A 15,564-nucleotide genomic window follows, 5' to 3' on the forward strand; every position below is an offset into this window, starting at 1 on the left:
TCTCCTACACTGTTGGTGGGAATGTAAACTGGTTCAACCACTGTGGAGAACTATATGGAGGTTCCTCAAAGATCTACAAATAGAACTACCATTTGATCCAGCAATCCCACTTCTGGGTATCTACTCAAAGGACAGGAGAACACTCTATTGGAAAAGTGCTTGCACTGCAATGTTTATTGCAGCATTATTCACAATTGCCAAGACATGAAACCAACCTAAATGTCCACAAATTGATGAATGGATTGGAAAAGCGTGGCATATATACTTTATGGAGTACTACTCAGCCATAAAAAAATAACAAGACCCTTGCATTTGATAAAAAGTGGTCAGATATGGAGGATCTATTGCTGAGTGAAGTAAGCCAGACTATGAAAGAAAGATATTGTATGTATCCACTTAATATATACCGACTATCTGCACTCTATGGTAGAGAGCGAAATATTGGAGGACATAAAAGCAGTGAAGGTACTTAACGGGAATAAGACGGTGTGAAATGGGGGGGGGTGAAGAGAAGAGTATAGAGAAAAATAGCAGTGAACAAATACAGAGGCAGGACATTAGTGGGAAACAGATATGTCTTATTACCTGTTGATGATGACATGTATAGTATTCTCAACTGGATTGGCTGAGAAGTATTTCATGATGGGTGAAGTCTTTTTATAAGCAAAATGAGAAATAGTGATTGACTTTAAAAAAATAATTGGAATAATAATAATAATAATGATTGGAAAAAACAATGAAAAGATATTGAATAATGAAGTGGGAAGATTAATGTCTCTGTATTGACTGACATGCATGGCATTCCCTTTTGAAAAAGCAATGTAATACACTATAAAGGTATATGCAATACAATGTAATATAAATAAGATTATGATGATAATAAATAAATAAATAAATAAATAAATAAATAAAATAGAACTGTTAGGACCAGCAGGTGGCATGGTGGTTAAACTGCTAGACTCCCATAGGGCCAACCATGGTTCGAGTCTTGGACTTGGCAGCTTGCTTTCTCACCTTTCTTCTCTCTCTCTGTCTCTCTCTGGTCAAAGTGAAAAATGATAATGATGAATAAAATAAAATTAAATTAAGTTAAATTCTTTAAAAAAGAGAGAGAAAGAACTGTTTGCAAACATACATCCAGTGACATGTTTTTAGGAACCATTTCAATATATCTTAAGATTTCACTATAATAATAATGAAAGGAGGTTACAACCCCTGGTCTGCAGTGGGATACTCCCCTCTGCACCTCAAGCCTGTGCCTGCCAAGGCAGAGACACAGTAGAAGCTGCTAACTAAATACAGATTTGCTAGGACCAGCAGATGGCATAGTGTTATGTCGCTGGAGTCCCACATGGCCGACCATGGTTCAAGTCCTAGACCTGGTAGCATAAAACACGCTGGACATGTGTGTGTGCGTGCCCAAAACCCCTAGAGGAGAATAGGAGAAGGGATTGAGATGTGGCCATCCCCCCAGAGGGTGATTTTTTCACTTTCTGTCTCTCTGTCTCTTCAGAGAGCACATGTGCTCTATAGCAAAAATATCTCTTAAGAAGAAAAAAAAATACAGATTTGCCCTCCTTGCTCTGTCTACTTGGAATGGTTTAAGGTGAATGGACTAGATATTTGGCCCTTCCAGGCTTGGGATTTCCAAGGAAAAATGGCTCGTCAGTTGACTGTCAACCACAGATTAGTATAAGCCTCCATAGGAACTATTTGCCAAAACCAAGAAAGAAGTTCAGGCAGCCAGCGAGGGACAGTGGTGGCTGGAGATGGTAACAGTAGGGGCTAGAGGATGGGGGTTAATTTAAGAGGTAAGTAAGGGGCAGGGGTGGGGTGGCTAGACCCACATGAGAAAGGTCTTGGATTTGCATCCCAGGACCCCCCAGCAAGCTGCACACACCTTTGATCTGGGTCAGTTGGGACTGGGTGTGCAGACCCTGTTGGGATACCTGCCTGTCTGTCTCTCTCTCTTTCTTTCTGTTTCTCTAATGGAAGAAATCAATGAATAAACTCATTTTGAAGTTGTCACTTGATGAATTTAGCAACTTTCTCAGAGATGAGTAAGAAGAATCCACATTGGATCCGCTAATTTCAGAAATATCCAGCTTTCCTGGGCTGCCGTCCTCCCCACGTACCAGCAGTTGGGCAGGTTGAGAGTTATGCTGGCCTGGATGTTGGCTCCAAACTGCAGGTACCCCAGACAGCCCAGGCTGATGTAGAGGGCAGTGATGATGGCCATCCCCACATACAGGATGAGTGGAAATTTCCGAGGATCCTTCATTTTGTTTTCAAGGGGTAGGACCTATGACAGAGGAGTGAAGGGAGAAAGCACAAAGAAACCAAAATTAATAACCAACAAAGAAACGAACACCACAGAAAAAGTAACCTGTCTTTATCCCCACAATTTCCCCAAAGCACATCTGTCCTTCACTACACAGACAGACAAATCAAAGTTATTTCATCAGAAGTTAAACTCCCAGGACTAGAAAAGACCCCAGAGTCCACTGTCAGACCAGGAAGCCCTAAGAGGTAAGGGAGGGGCAGGGCGAGAGCCCACTCAGCCATGGCCAATGCCCTGGCTTCCTGCTGCAGGATCCCTGCAGGCTGGGAGTGCCTTGTGCCCTGAGAGTACAGCCACATGGCAACCAGCAGCCTCCACATCACACCCACCTGGCACCTCACCGGAGCTCACAGCTCCTTGCGAATCTGTCTACAGAGTGCAAATATAGGTCAGGGAAAATGCCCCTCAAGTTCCCAGACACTGCTTCCTTACCTCAATAAGGACAGGCACCTGCAGTGCCAACTTCAACCTAGAGAGGATTCTCTAACCTAAATTAGAGACACTGAGTTGCAGGAAATGTCATGAACCCCGTAGAAGATCTGGAAACTCGAGTGCTTAAAAAAACTCACTTTCTGGACTCCTGTTTCAAATCCCTGACCCGTGCTGCTCCCCTTCTCATGACAGGGGACATCTTTTCATGTTGGCAAAAGCAAAGGAAAGGCCCCTTGTGAAGGTGAGTTCACTTAGGAGTGGGGAAGACAGGTGTGACTGCGATGACCTTCACAATCTGCTGGCAACTGGTTCTGGCCCAGCTAACGAGGAAAAGCAACACATGCCATGTCGCGCCTCTCCACCACAATCTTTGATCTTGTTCTTACACTCATTTCCTGCAGCACTGTGGCCACTCAGCAGACCAGGCCATGCTGGGCGCCGTAGGCCCAGGGCTCCGGGAGCACCACGATCTGCCCCTCCATCTGGCCCGCAGCATCCCCCACCTTTCCTCTGGGGTCTCGAGCTTCAGTTAACCCACATCCAATCAGAAGCAGCTTCTACACTTCACCATCAGTTTCCTCCACACCAAGTGCACAGAGAGCCAAAGAGCAGGGAGTCCCTCTGCCCTGCGTCCTCTCAGGCCTGGCCAGGTGCGTAAACACAGAGAGCACAGTGAATAGACAGCGTGTAGCCTGGCTTTTTACCCTGACAGGGAACAGCCCTTAGGTCCAAGATTAAGAGTCTGCACAGCAATGTTCGCTCTATTTATAAAATAGAAAATACCAGAAAAAATTTTAAAATAAAAATAAATGGAAAACACAAAGAAGTCTGGATGGAACAGATAATGGCTGCAGAATGACTCTATCCAAGCCTCAGCTTATAAAAGGAAGCAAAGAACAACGTCTGCTCTGTGCTGTTAGGGGAAATCGATAAAACCACGCAATGTTGCTCAGGAACCCGGGGTCTCTGGGCACCTTCCCACACTTTCTCAACCTCATCTTCCGAGCCGAGTTCCTGGGACCGCTTTCTCACGGATGAAACACGAGCCCACTCAGGACTCTGCCCCGGCAGGAAACCATTTGTGTTTGGGAAAGGTTTAAACATCAGGGCCATCACTTCCAAGTGATCACTCGCACAGCCTCCCCAGCACCCTCAGAGCCTCGACACATCCCATCAGTGCCGCTTGGTATTTTGACAATGAAAGTGGCTTCCATAAAGTAAATATGAGGATAAATAAATGCAATGGGGAGAATAAGACATGCTATGAAAGGAGCAGGGTCCTCTCATTTCCAAGCCCGTGGCCAACAAAACGAAAAACTTCTTCAGAGAAGAATTCCAGATTTTCAGTATGAAAAACACAAATCAAATTCGGTATCGAGTGGCAGATTTCTCTTTTGGAAAACAATGTGGTGACATCACAACGATGACGGGGGATCAGAGCCAAGGAGAGGCTGCTCACTTGTACACAGAAAATACACCACACCAGTGTCCCATGGCAGAGAAAGGATTCACATGCTTATTGATGCAATAATGAGATCAATAATATTATTGATAAAAAATAAAAGTGTGGGCCAGCCCTTGGCACAGTGGTTGGAGCAGCTGGGTCCCACATGGGTGACTGAGCTGAGTTCCAGACCCAGCAGTGACACACCAGGTGCACGTGTGTATACCCAAAATCCTGAGAGGAGAATAAAGCAGAAGAAGCATAAGGAGGCATTTTCTCACTTTCTCTCTCTCTCTCTCTCTCTCTCTCTCTCTCTCTCTCTCTCTCTCTCTCTCTCTCTCTGGTGAGTGCCTATACTCTCTGGCAGATGAAGATAAAATAACAAAATAAAAAATAAAAAATTATTGGACATTTACTATATGTCATAGAATGTGCAAAGCAGTTTACACATCCAACCCTAACTGCTATCAAGCCTTCATTTCACTTACCAGGAGCAAACGGTGAAGGCTCAGAGAGGTGAAGTACCTATGCAAGGTCACACGGCCACTCTGGCAGAGACAGGGCTTACCCCAAGTCCGTCGGACTCCAGAGCCCTTGTTCTCTGACTGCTGTGGACCCCTGCTCACTGCACACACAGGAGACGAGGGAGCAACTGAGGGGTTTTGAAGGTAAGCATTTAAAAATTACGCGTAATTTATTTTCAAAAGTTGGAGCTGTAAAACTTCAGGGGAGTTCCTGAAACTCTATTCACTAACTGGTCAGAAAGTCTCAGAAAATAAAGATGAATGCTCAGGTCCAAATCACAGGGCATCTCTCTTACCATTCCAATGCCTTCAAATGCAAAAATGGCCGTGCCAAAGAACAGAGGGTAGGTCTTCCAGGGTGCCACCAGAGGAAGGCGACTGGGGTTTGGGATCCTCTGCAAGACAGAAAACAAAACAAAGTAAAATGCTATACAGAGAATCAAGATTTGACCCTGAATCAGAGAAGCCATACTTGCTCCCAAATCCAAGATTCTCTTGAAGGAGAGAGTCTGATACTTGGCAGATGATCTAGAACATTTAACCTTTGTATTTTTTCTCTTCTCCAGACTCTACTGGGGACAGAGGCAGGGGATCATCCTGGCTGAGCTCAGAGGCAAGCTCAGATCTGTTCTTAGATCGTCGGCAGGAAGCCTACCTCCCTTTACAGCTTGTACTACGCACAGACATCACCTGGGATGGATGCTTCCCATCGGCTGGGGCTGAGATGCTACATCCCAGCTCTCTGACCACGGCTACCGCCACAGTTCCAGTGATCTGCAGTGGTTTAAAATGGAAAATCTGCGTGGTTTAAAGTGGCACATGTGCGTGTCTACGAGAAGTGGCCTCACTCTCTTCGTCTTAAACAGTGTGTCCTAGATGCTCCCGAGAGCTCCAATCACACCGAGAAACTGCGTGTTGTTTACCCCTCCTTGTTTGATAATGGAAATGGTGGGTCATGCCTTCATAGGCCCTCTTTCTAGTCCCATAAAATGTGGAACATGAAAAGCTGATTATTTTATGCTTTCAAAAATAGTTCTGCAGAAGAAGAGTCAATATCTGCCACCCATCTGACTGGTCACGACAAGAACAGTAAATGCTCACGGAGGACGAGGCTAATCTAAATTCATTATGTCATTTCCTTAGTATAGGAAGCCCTGCGTTTTATGACCCTCTGTGTTCCTAGAAACCACATCAATGGGTAACTGGGTCACTGTTATGCAGACTGTGAAAATGAGGTAACATTCACCTGTCAGACTGACCAAGGCTAGACAGACTCATACATCCAGTGTTGGTTAGGGAGGGAAGACCGACACTTATAACCCATGGAAGGAAGTCTGTATGAAACTAGTAAATGGCTTTAGGAAAAGCATTCGGCAATATAGAAAAATGAAAAAACATATACTCTCGAGCAATTACATTTTTAGATAAGTATCTTGACAAAGTATTTATACATGTTTGCAAAAAGAAATGTGTAAGAATACTCACTGTCTAAATGCTGAAAAAAATACTGAAAGTTAAAAACGACCTGATTGTTCACTGATAGAGGCCTGGTTAAATAAATGACGGCACCCTGTTCTCTGCGATACTAAGTAGCAATAAAAAAAAGATGAAGCAGAGTCAGATCTATCAACCTGGAAAGCTCTCCAAGGGAAAAAAGCAAGAGAGATGAACAACACACACATATATTTTTAAATTATGTTTTAAAAATACAAAAACAGGACCAGCAGATGGCATAATGGTTATGTTGCCGGACTCCCATGTAGTCTACCATGGTTTAAGTCCCAGACCCGGTGGCTTAAAACTCACGCTGGGCGCTTGTGCATGCATGCCCAAAATTCTGAGAAGAGAATGGAGAAGGGATTGTAGTATTGCCATCCCCTCTGGGGGGTGATTTCTCCCTCTCTATCTCTCTGTCTCTCTCTGTTTCTCCAGTGAACACATACGCTCTATAGCAAAAAATCTCTCTCTAAAAACAAAATATATTTTTGTTTTAAGTATTTTTCTACATCCTTTTGTAACATGTAAATGCAGTCATAGTACCTAGAATGAGACAGATCGGTCACACAGTGGGTCCCCAAGAGTAGGAGACTTAGCATGAGGATGTGGTATTCAAGAAGTACTTGTGGGGACCAGCAGTTAGCGTAATGGCTGTGTCACTGGACACCCATGTAGTCGACCACGGTTTGAGTCCCGGACCTGGTAGCTTAAACTCACACCAGGCACGTGTGCATGTGTGCTCAAGATCCCGAGAGGAGAATGGAGGAGAAGGGATTGTGGCGTGGCCATCCCCCCAGGGGGTGATTTCTCACTTTCTGTCTCTCTGTCTCTCTCTTTCTGGCGAGCGCACACGCTCTATAACAAAAACCTCTCCAAAAACAAAAAGTACTTGTGCTGTCTGCATTTTAATGAACAAAATTTAAGTAACTTTTTAAAAGTTATGCTTTGGAACCAACAGATGGCATAATGTTACGTTGCTAGACTTCCATGTAGACAACCATGGATCAAGTCCTGAACTGGTGACTTAAACTCACGCCAGATGCTTGTGCGTGCATGCCCAAGATCCCAAAAAAGAAATAGAAGAAAATGAACTGCAGTGTGGTCATCTCCCCCTGTGGATGATTTCTCGCTCTCTGTCTCTCCAGCAAGCACATGTGCTCTATGGCAAAAATCTCTCTTTAAAAAAAAAATATGTTTTTACTCTTTTTCTCTTCTTGAGTCTCTGTAAATGCACCCTCTTTTTACAAGCCACGGTGTTCAAAGGCACATTTTTCTCAGCCTGATCCTCTGTCCATCTCATGCCACCCCACGGAATGTTCACATGGGTGAAGACAAATAAATTAAGACTGGAGTCAGTAAGAAGTTCCTTTACCTAAATAGAAGTGAGAAAAACTGACTTCTGTTTTCACCTAAATATTTGTTCCTATTCCCCAATAGAGTCAATTATCATACATTAACAATCAAATCAGAAAAAGGTCTCAGTCAATGATCTCCAAGGGGGCGACTGCCCACCAGGGATGTTTGGTGATGTCTGGAGACACTGTGGGTTGTCAAAGCTGGGAGAGTGATCGGGACCAGCAGTTAGTGTAATGGCTATGTCACTGGACTCCCAAGTAGTCGATTGTGGTTCGAGTCCTGGATCCGGTGGCTTAAACTCACACCGGCGCGTGTGCATGCATGCCCAAGATACCAAGAGGAGAATGGAGGAGAAGGGATCGCGGCATGGTCATCCTCCATGGGGGGTGATTTCTCACTTTCTGTCGCTCTGTCTCTCTGGCAAGCACATGCACCCTATAGCAAAACCTCTCAAAAAAAAAAAAAAAAAGCTGTGAGAGTGGTCACTATGGCGCCTAGTGGGCAGAGTCCAGGGATGCTGCTAGACATCCCACGATGCACAGGACAGTCTCCAGGACAAAGCAGGATCTGGCCCCAAATGTCAATAGTGCCAGTTAACAGCCTCTAGTCTCACTTCACCACACGTAAGCAACAGCTAACAACTCGCTTATTGGTGTCTCTGACATCAGCAGGAGCATGAGAAGGGCTGGGCTCCTACCTGGACAATGAACTGGTAGATCATGACCAGGCTGACCAGCATGGAGATGTTGGCCAACAGGGAGAAGATGGACAGGACCCGGAGGTTCCTGATGAAGATCAGCAGCACGAAGAAGGGCAGGAAGGTGAGCATGTAGAGTCGCGAGTCCATGGTGGGTGTCAGGATCACCGTCTCGTTGTTGTGGCAGTTGTTGGTGGTCCCATTGGCTGCTTCTATCACCTAGAACAAGGAGAAGAAGGGTAAGGAAAAGACTCTCACACACGGGGTCGGTGGATCTGTCAGATGTGTAATGAAGGCTCAGATGTGTGATAAGGGCCTGAACCGGATCTGATCATGTCTTACCTGAGAGCAGATGGACAACACGCAGAAGTTTCTCTGTGCCCTAGGTCTTTAAATGAGATCTCTATGCCCTAGGTCTTTAAACGAAAATAAAATGACACACAGTTCTAAGGGCCAGACAGTGGCAGGGACATAAAACATGACATTCCGCAGGGCTGATCCATATGGGAAAGTTCCCAGTTTGCATCCGGGGACCTCCCTAAATACACAAGGTTCATGTATGTCCATGACCAAGGGCTGGGGGTGGAAGGAGGCATCAGGAACCCTGTTAGAATGCATTCTTTCTCTCTCTGTCTCTCTCACTCATGAAAGAAATAAATATAAAAATTATTTAAAAGACATGATTCTATGCAAAGTAAAAAAGCCTTAATTCTGTCTTGGAAGGAATCCTAAGCAAAAATTCCACTTATCTTCTGCAGTTCTTTCTCTTTTTCTCTTTTAACCAGGACCCTACCTGCTTAAAGTTGTCAGCCAGAAACACAAAGTAGACGCAGCAGAATCCCAGCTGAGTGACAATCAGGAAAAAGTCCACGATGTGCCTGGAGACAGGAAGGATAAAGATACAGACCGTTACAATAAAGAGCAAGATTCCCAGGGAGAGGCATATTCTAAACACTGCGTTTCCCCAAGACATCAGGGGACAAGGAAGAGTAGATCTTGGTAGAAGAGACACCATGTTAGGTGCCACCAGTCTGGAGCTTTTGGAGGAAGGTGAAGGGGCAGTTATGCGTGTGGTTTCCAAGGGCCCCTTCCTGCTTCCTGTCCAGAAGCTGCACGAGGGCAGGGAATCACCAGAGCACAGCACTGGACCCCTGCCCAGGCTCTTGGCCTCCTCTCTACCCATTTAACCCACTTCACAACTTTTTTCCGAAAACTGGGATTCCTCAGCATAAAAGACCAGGAAGTGGACACATTCAGTATTTCTTTCTGTAACTGGGATCCAAGAACTACCTAGTCTCACACAAGAACACATAAATAGATGTACCAAGCAGATTTCTGGCTGAAGCACTGTTAGAACAAGAGCTGGTAACAAGCTAAAAGATCGTCAAAAAGGAAAATGATACAATTATAGACCATTCTTAATTGAAACATTATAGGGCGGGTAGAAAAAAATACATTACATCTGTATGTGTTGATAGACAAAGATGTCTAAGACATTTAGGGAGAACCAGGTTCCAAACAGTATACACAGCATGGCTGATTTATCCAAAGAAGTAAAAGAACAGGTTGTGTGCTTGCAGAAAAAAATGCTGCACAAACATACCTGTGCAACTGTGACTAGAATTTATTTTACTTTCCCCTCTACCTTCTCTCTTGTTCAAACACTGCTTTTACTGTGAGAACACATTAAAAGAGTCCACATTTCCTTAATAGAGAAAGGGAGGGAAGAAGGGAAGAGGGGAAGGATAGAGGGAGAGGGAGGACAACCAATCAACCTACGGTGGTCCCTGGGTACAGTGGTTTTTCGCATTACAGAAGGTAATTTTGCCAAAAGAATTACAAAATCGGCATCAGAGTTGAAGCCAATTATGAATGAAGGTAAAGGTTTCCTCTCTGACCATGAAAAGAAACTTTTCTAGAGAACTTAGTTGTTTGGGGTTTTTCTTTTCTTTTCCTTCTTTTTTTTTTTTTTTTTTTTTTTTTTTTTGGGGGTTTTTTTTTTAGGGTTTTTTTTTGAGAGGTTTTTGCTATAGGGCGTGTGCACTTGCCAGAAAGACAGAGAGACACAGAGAGACAGAAAGTGAGAAATCACCCCCCAGGGAGGATGGCCATGCTGCAATCCCTTCTCTTCCACTCTCCTCTCAGGATTTTGGGCATGCACACACACGCGCCCGGTGTAAGTTTAAGTCACAAGGTCCGGGACTTGAACCACGATCAACTACATGGGAGTCCAGTGACATAGCCATTACGCCAACTGCTGGTCCTGTGAACTCAGTTTTAATGTGATTCAATTTTTTAAAAACAGGGAGTGTAGACAGTGGTGCAGTGGTAAAATCCTGTGAGGTGGACCTACAGGGGAAGGTTCCGGATTCACATCCAGAGACCTCCCTGAGTACACCAGGCATCTGTGTGCATGTCTGTGAAGGATCAGGGCAGGCCAAAGTGGGGGTAGGTCACAGAGTCAAAGTTCTGTTGGGGTGCTGTCTCTGTCTCTGTCTCTCTCACTCATGGAAGAAATAAAAAAATATATTTTTCCAAAAAAAGATAAAAGGATTCAGTCCTTGATGGTTATCATTCCCTACATAAAAATATAGGAAACAAAAAGCAGACTATGGAGATCAGCAGGGAGCATAATGGTTATGTCATTGGACTCTCACATAGCTGACTGCAGTTCGAGTCTTGGACCTGGCAGCTTGAAACTCACGCCGGGCACATGTGCATGTGTGCCCAAGATCCCAAGAGGAGACTGGAGAAAGGATTGTGGTCTGGGCAGCCCCTCTGGAAAGTGATTTCTCACTGTCTGTCTGTCTGCCTCTGTCTCTCCAGCAAGCACACACACCCTATAGCAAACATTTCTCTTAAAAACAAAAAGGGGACGGCGATCAGCAGATGGCGTCATGGTTATGTTGCTAGACTCCCATGAAGTCAACCGCAGTTTGAGTCCCGGACCCAGCGGCTTAAAACTCACGCTGTGTGTGTGTGTGTGTGTGTGTGTGTGTGTGTGCCTGAGATCCCAGGAGGAGAATGAAGAAAGGACTGCAGCATGATCATTCCTCCTGGGGGGTGATTTCTCACTTTCTGTCTCTCTGTCTCTCTCTGTCTCTCCAGTGAGTGCATGCACCCTATAACAAAAATTGCTCTTAAAAAAAAAAGTAGAATATTTTCTCCCAGGCATCTGAAAAGTTACTATAAAGAGAAACTGCCATACACTCCGCTCCCCCAAACAAACCCTCTCCACGTCTTATTCTAGTTCACCTCCGCTCCCCTTGACAGTTTCCCTTCTCCCACCTACCACGTTCGCTTCTCATTGGGAGGTGCTGGGGCAGAGAGTCTTCACAGTTCCTCCCATCTGAGGGCCGAGGATGCGTTTCTAGCTCATGACACTCCCTGCCGACACCGTTACTGACCTCTTGTCTAGTTCTCTGGCTTCTCCCTGCACACATCTTTCTCCTTACACAGACTATAAGCCTCTGGAGAGTGGGGACTACATATTTTACCACAGGGAGTCTCCTCTCCTTACTCAGAACAACTTGGTGTCACTTCTAAGAGAGTGCTTAAATCTATCTGTTGAACAAATGAGTGAAGCAAGTAAATGAGAGAGCTTTTTGGCCCGACTCCACGTAGTCCAGATGAGAAAGCGAGGGGGATCACAGAACTTACCCAACAAGGCTGAGTTAGAGCCCAAGACCCCTAACCCCAAATGAAAACGCTTTCCTTTCCTCACATGTCTCCCACTGCATACCCCTAGCCGAAGGTCTCCACTGAGAAGCCACGGCTGAAGGGAAAGGGGACCCCAGTTACCTTCCCCAGTGGGCGTGGTTCCGGAGCCAGGAGCTGGGACTGGATTCTAGTCCATACATCACCGTATCCCCATAGTCCACGAAAGGTTTGTTCAGTCTGGGAGAAGGGGAGGGAGGGAGGGAGGAAGAGCAGGCCGGTAAGTTAGACTACGACAGTGACAGAACAGAATAGCCACTGAGACCTGGGCCAGTTCCCCATCTGCCAACCTGGAAGTACCACTCTTAGTCCTGCAGCTAATGCTTTCGAGGACCAGAGGTGTTAAGTTCACGGGACAGTTACTTTCACTACAATGGACGGCTATCTGGTAGAATCATTTCAGTGGGGTAAACACTACAAAGCACATACAGGGCTCTGTCCCCTGACATAAGTACACCGCACAGATGACAATGAGCTGGAAGAAAGTGCATGGATAACCGGAGAAAGGTGACGCTGTGATAATGAACAGCCATGTCCAGCCCGTGTAAAGAACCGAGAGTGAGTGCACAGGTCTCACGTTCAGAGCTAGTAACAGAATCCTACAGGGTGATCTGTCACCTGGGCGGGTCGGGGAGCCCGGGGGAAGCTCACCTGCGGCAGAAGTGGTGAGCACATTTCACCAGGATTCCCATGCAGTGCACGGCCACGATGCCTATCAACAGCAGGCTGAGGGGACCCATCTGGGAACAGGCGCAGCAGGCAAAAGAGGAAGAGACACACAGGGAATTAGAAATGAGCCCCACAGTGACCCAGTCTGCAAATGACCAAAATGCTGCTAAAGCGCTCTGCCATGAGAAAACTTCTGGTGCGGCATCAGGACGGGAGACACGGTCACGAGCCTGGCTCTGCGAGGGGTCACTATCTGAACCCTCACAGGCCTCAGACGCTTAATCTCCTGGATGGGGAGGACTCAAGGTGAGCCTGTTTCAGGACTGTGCAAGTCGGCAGAAGAGCGGGCTCCTGCGGCCCTATAGGAGGAAGGGGCAGGCTGAGGGACAGCAGTGGGGAGCAATGGGCATGGACAACAATGCCGGATCAAAGACGACAGCACTCGGCAAAGGAAAATCCTCATTTCTCGGCTACCTCCAACTCTACAAGAAGCCAGAGTGGCTTTGGACAGGCAATCTATAGAAAAGAGTCTCAGAATTGGCCACTGAGGGCTAGGGCGGGGAGGGACTGTGCAGAAAACAGATAGACACCTGACACTAGCTCATTCATTTCATGGAAACTGCTTGACCCATTGTGAGGACATCTCTACCACAAAGCCAGCTCCATGGAGTGGGAATCTTGGTTTAATTCACTGGGGCAGTCTAAGAACCTAGAACAGTGCCTGGCATACAGAGGCCCTCAGTAACATCTTCAGATGGAAGAACATTGCCATTTACTTATCCTCAGCCTAAATTCTTTTTAAAAATAAGCTTTCCCAGGGGCCAGCAGGTAGCATAGTGCTAAAGGTGCTGGACTCTCACATGGTCAACTGTGGTTCGAATCCCAGACCTGGAGACTTGAAACCTACACTGGGTTCATGTGCATCCATGTCCAAAATCCCAAGAGGAGAATGGAAGAGAAGGGATTGCAGTGTGGCCATCCCGCCTGGAAGATGATTTCTTGCTTTCTATCTCTGTCTCTCTGGTAAGAGCCCGCAACCTATAGCAAAAATCTCTCTCAACATAAATAAATAAATAATCTTCTCCACTTAAACTGTCTTAAATGAAGTAAATGGAAAAATAAAAAAATAAACCTATCTCCTATAAAATTTGTCACACCTCTTCCTCCTACCGATGCGGCTTCTTACCAAGAGGCCTGCGTTTTTCACAGCCAGCGGCAGCCCCAGGAGTCCTGTGCCGATGTTGCCTTTTAACAGGTGGATCAAGGTCTGGAACCATCTGCGGTGGGAAGAAGGTGGACAAGAGAATGTTAATGGTGACAGCTGCTTTTTACCAAGCGCGCAGCATTGCACCAAGTGCCTGCAGTCATTATCACCTTTGATTGCCAAAACAGCCCTGTGAGTTATACTTTATGAATGAGGAAATAACTCGCTCAAGTCACACAGCTGGCCAAGAGCTGAGTCAGGATCCGAACCAGGTAGTCTAACCCCACAGCTCATTCTCTTATTCACTGGGCTCTAGGTCTCTGCTCCCTCTAGCAATTCCAACAATCCCTTTTCCTTTGGATGTGAGAACAGAGGAACAATGGGGTTTTCTCTAGGCATTCTATCTTTTCCTAGTACAAAACATTTCTCACCTTTGAGCTGACCTCTATAAAGACTCAGACCCAAAACTGCAACAGAGGACAATAAATGTATATTAAGGAGAGATTACTGGTATGAGTAAAGAACGGGAGAAACAAGAAAGCCAGAAGCATGGAACTCTGTAACAGGAAGTTTATATTAACTGAATGGAGTAAAAAGCATACATTGCCATAAAAGGCTAAAAGTCTATGGATGCACTTTGTATTTAAAAAAAATAAACAGGTCCAGGCCTGTAGCCTAGTGGTTAAGGAAACCACAGCCCACATGGCCAACTATGGCTCAAATCCTAGCCACAGTGGCTCAAGGAATGCCAGGTGTACATGCATACATGCCCCAAATCCCAAAAGAATGGAGAAATGGAGAGGGGATTTTCGCAGGGCGACCACACCCCATTGGAGGGTGCCTTCTCCCTTTCCTTTCTTTTTCTCTGTCCTTCTGGGAACACACACAGCCTCTCGCAGTTAAAAACAAATGAATGAATAAATAAATAATGGCAAATGCCATAAAGTCCCTGGACGAGAGAAGCCCTCTTCAGATGGCCACCTAATTTGTCCTTCAGCCTTGAGGGCAGATTATTCCCTCATCTATTTGGACAGATGGTCCCCTCATCAAGCAGTGAGAGTAAAGCCTCGTGTGTGTCTTCACTCATTTTCTTTTTACTCAACAAGTATCAGCTATCATGTATGAAGCATTATGTCAACTGCCTTGGTGAACATAAATGTAAATCAGATGAATCTCAATCTCCAGAAATTAATACTATCTCAAAGAAAATAAGGGGACACATTAATAATCACCCAAGGCAGAATGCTCTCTGTCTTAAGGAAAGCCCGGGAACAGAGCCCAGGGAGACGGATTGTGGTGGAAAGGCCTGAGCTGAACACAGCAGGACAGGCAGGATTTGTAAATGAGCCACTGGGGAAGAAGACGCCCCTGGCAAAGGGAAGGACCTGAGACCAAGACCCTAGAGAGAAAACTGGGGCCGCTTAGGCGGGGATGAGTGAGGGTGCCCATGGGTTTCTTTAATGTCTCACCCAACAGAAGACAGCTGGATTATCTGTTCCTACATTCAGTCTGCTGTGATATGTCACTTTGGTTGAAGTATATAAAAAAAAAAATTTGTTCTCCCCAGAAATGTAGTTGGAAACAAGAAGTGAGTGCTTTAATACCCTCTCTGAAAGTCGTGGTCATTTCTCTCTCTCTCTCTCTCTCTCTCTCTCTCTCTCTCTCTCTCTCCCTCTCTCCCTC

At 45.7% G+C, this 15,564-nt stretch overlaps 1 protein-coding gene across 3 annotated transcripts in view; it reads right to left on the reverse strand.

Annotated features, from left to right (window-relative positions):
• Positions 1-15,564, reverse strand: part of SLC36A1 (solute carrier family 36 member 1) — a 65,441-nt gene that overhangs the window by 25,386 nt on the left and 24,491 nt on the right. For 2 of the 3 annotated variants that reach the window (XM_006150829.3, XM_006150828.3), the window contains exons 3-9: positions 13,864-13,954; positions 12,660-12,748; positions 12,093-12,188; positions 9,085-9,169; positions 8,292-8,510; positions 5,038-5,136; positions 2,136-2,302 (exon numbers count right to left, since the gene is read on the reverse strand). In XM_006150829.3, the coding sequence (XP_006150891.1) occupies positions 2,136-2,302; positions 5,038-5,136; positions 8,292-8,510; positions 9,085-9,169; positions 12,093-12,188; positions 12,660-12,748; positions 13,864-13,954 (846 nt within the window). Of the gene's footprint in view, positions 1-2,135; positions 2,303-5,037; positions 5,137-8,291; positions 8,511-9,084; positions 9,170-12,092; positions 12,189-12,659; positions 12,749-12,942; positions 12,964-13,158; positions 13,194-13,863; positions 13,955-15,564 lie in introns of those variants that run through there. The other variant, XM_027772799.1, reaches the window with a different exon arrangement.

The sequence above is a fragment of the Tupaia chinensis genome, unplaced genomic scaffold (genome assembly GCF_000334495.1).
Source record: "Tupaia chinensis unplaced genomic scaffold, TupChi_1.0 Scaffold000301_1, whole genome shotgun sequence".
NCBI classification, from domain to species: domain Eukaryota; kingdom Metazoa; phylum Chordata; class Mammalia; order Scandentia; family Tupaiidae; genus Tupaia; species Tupaia belangeri.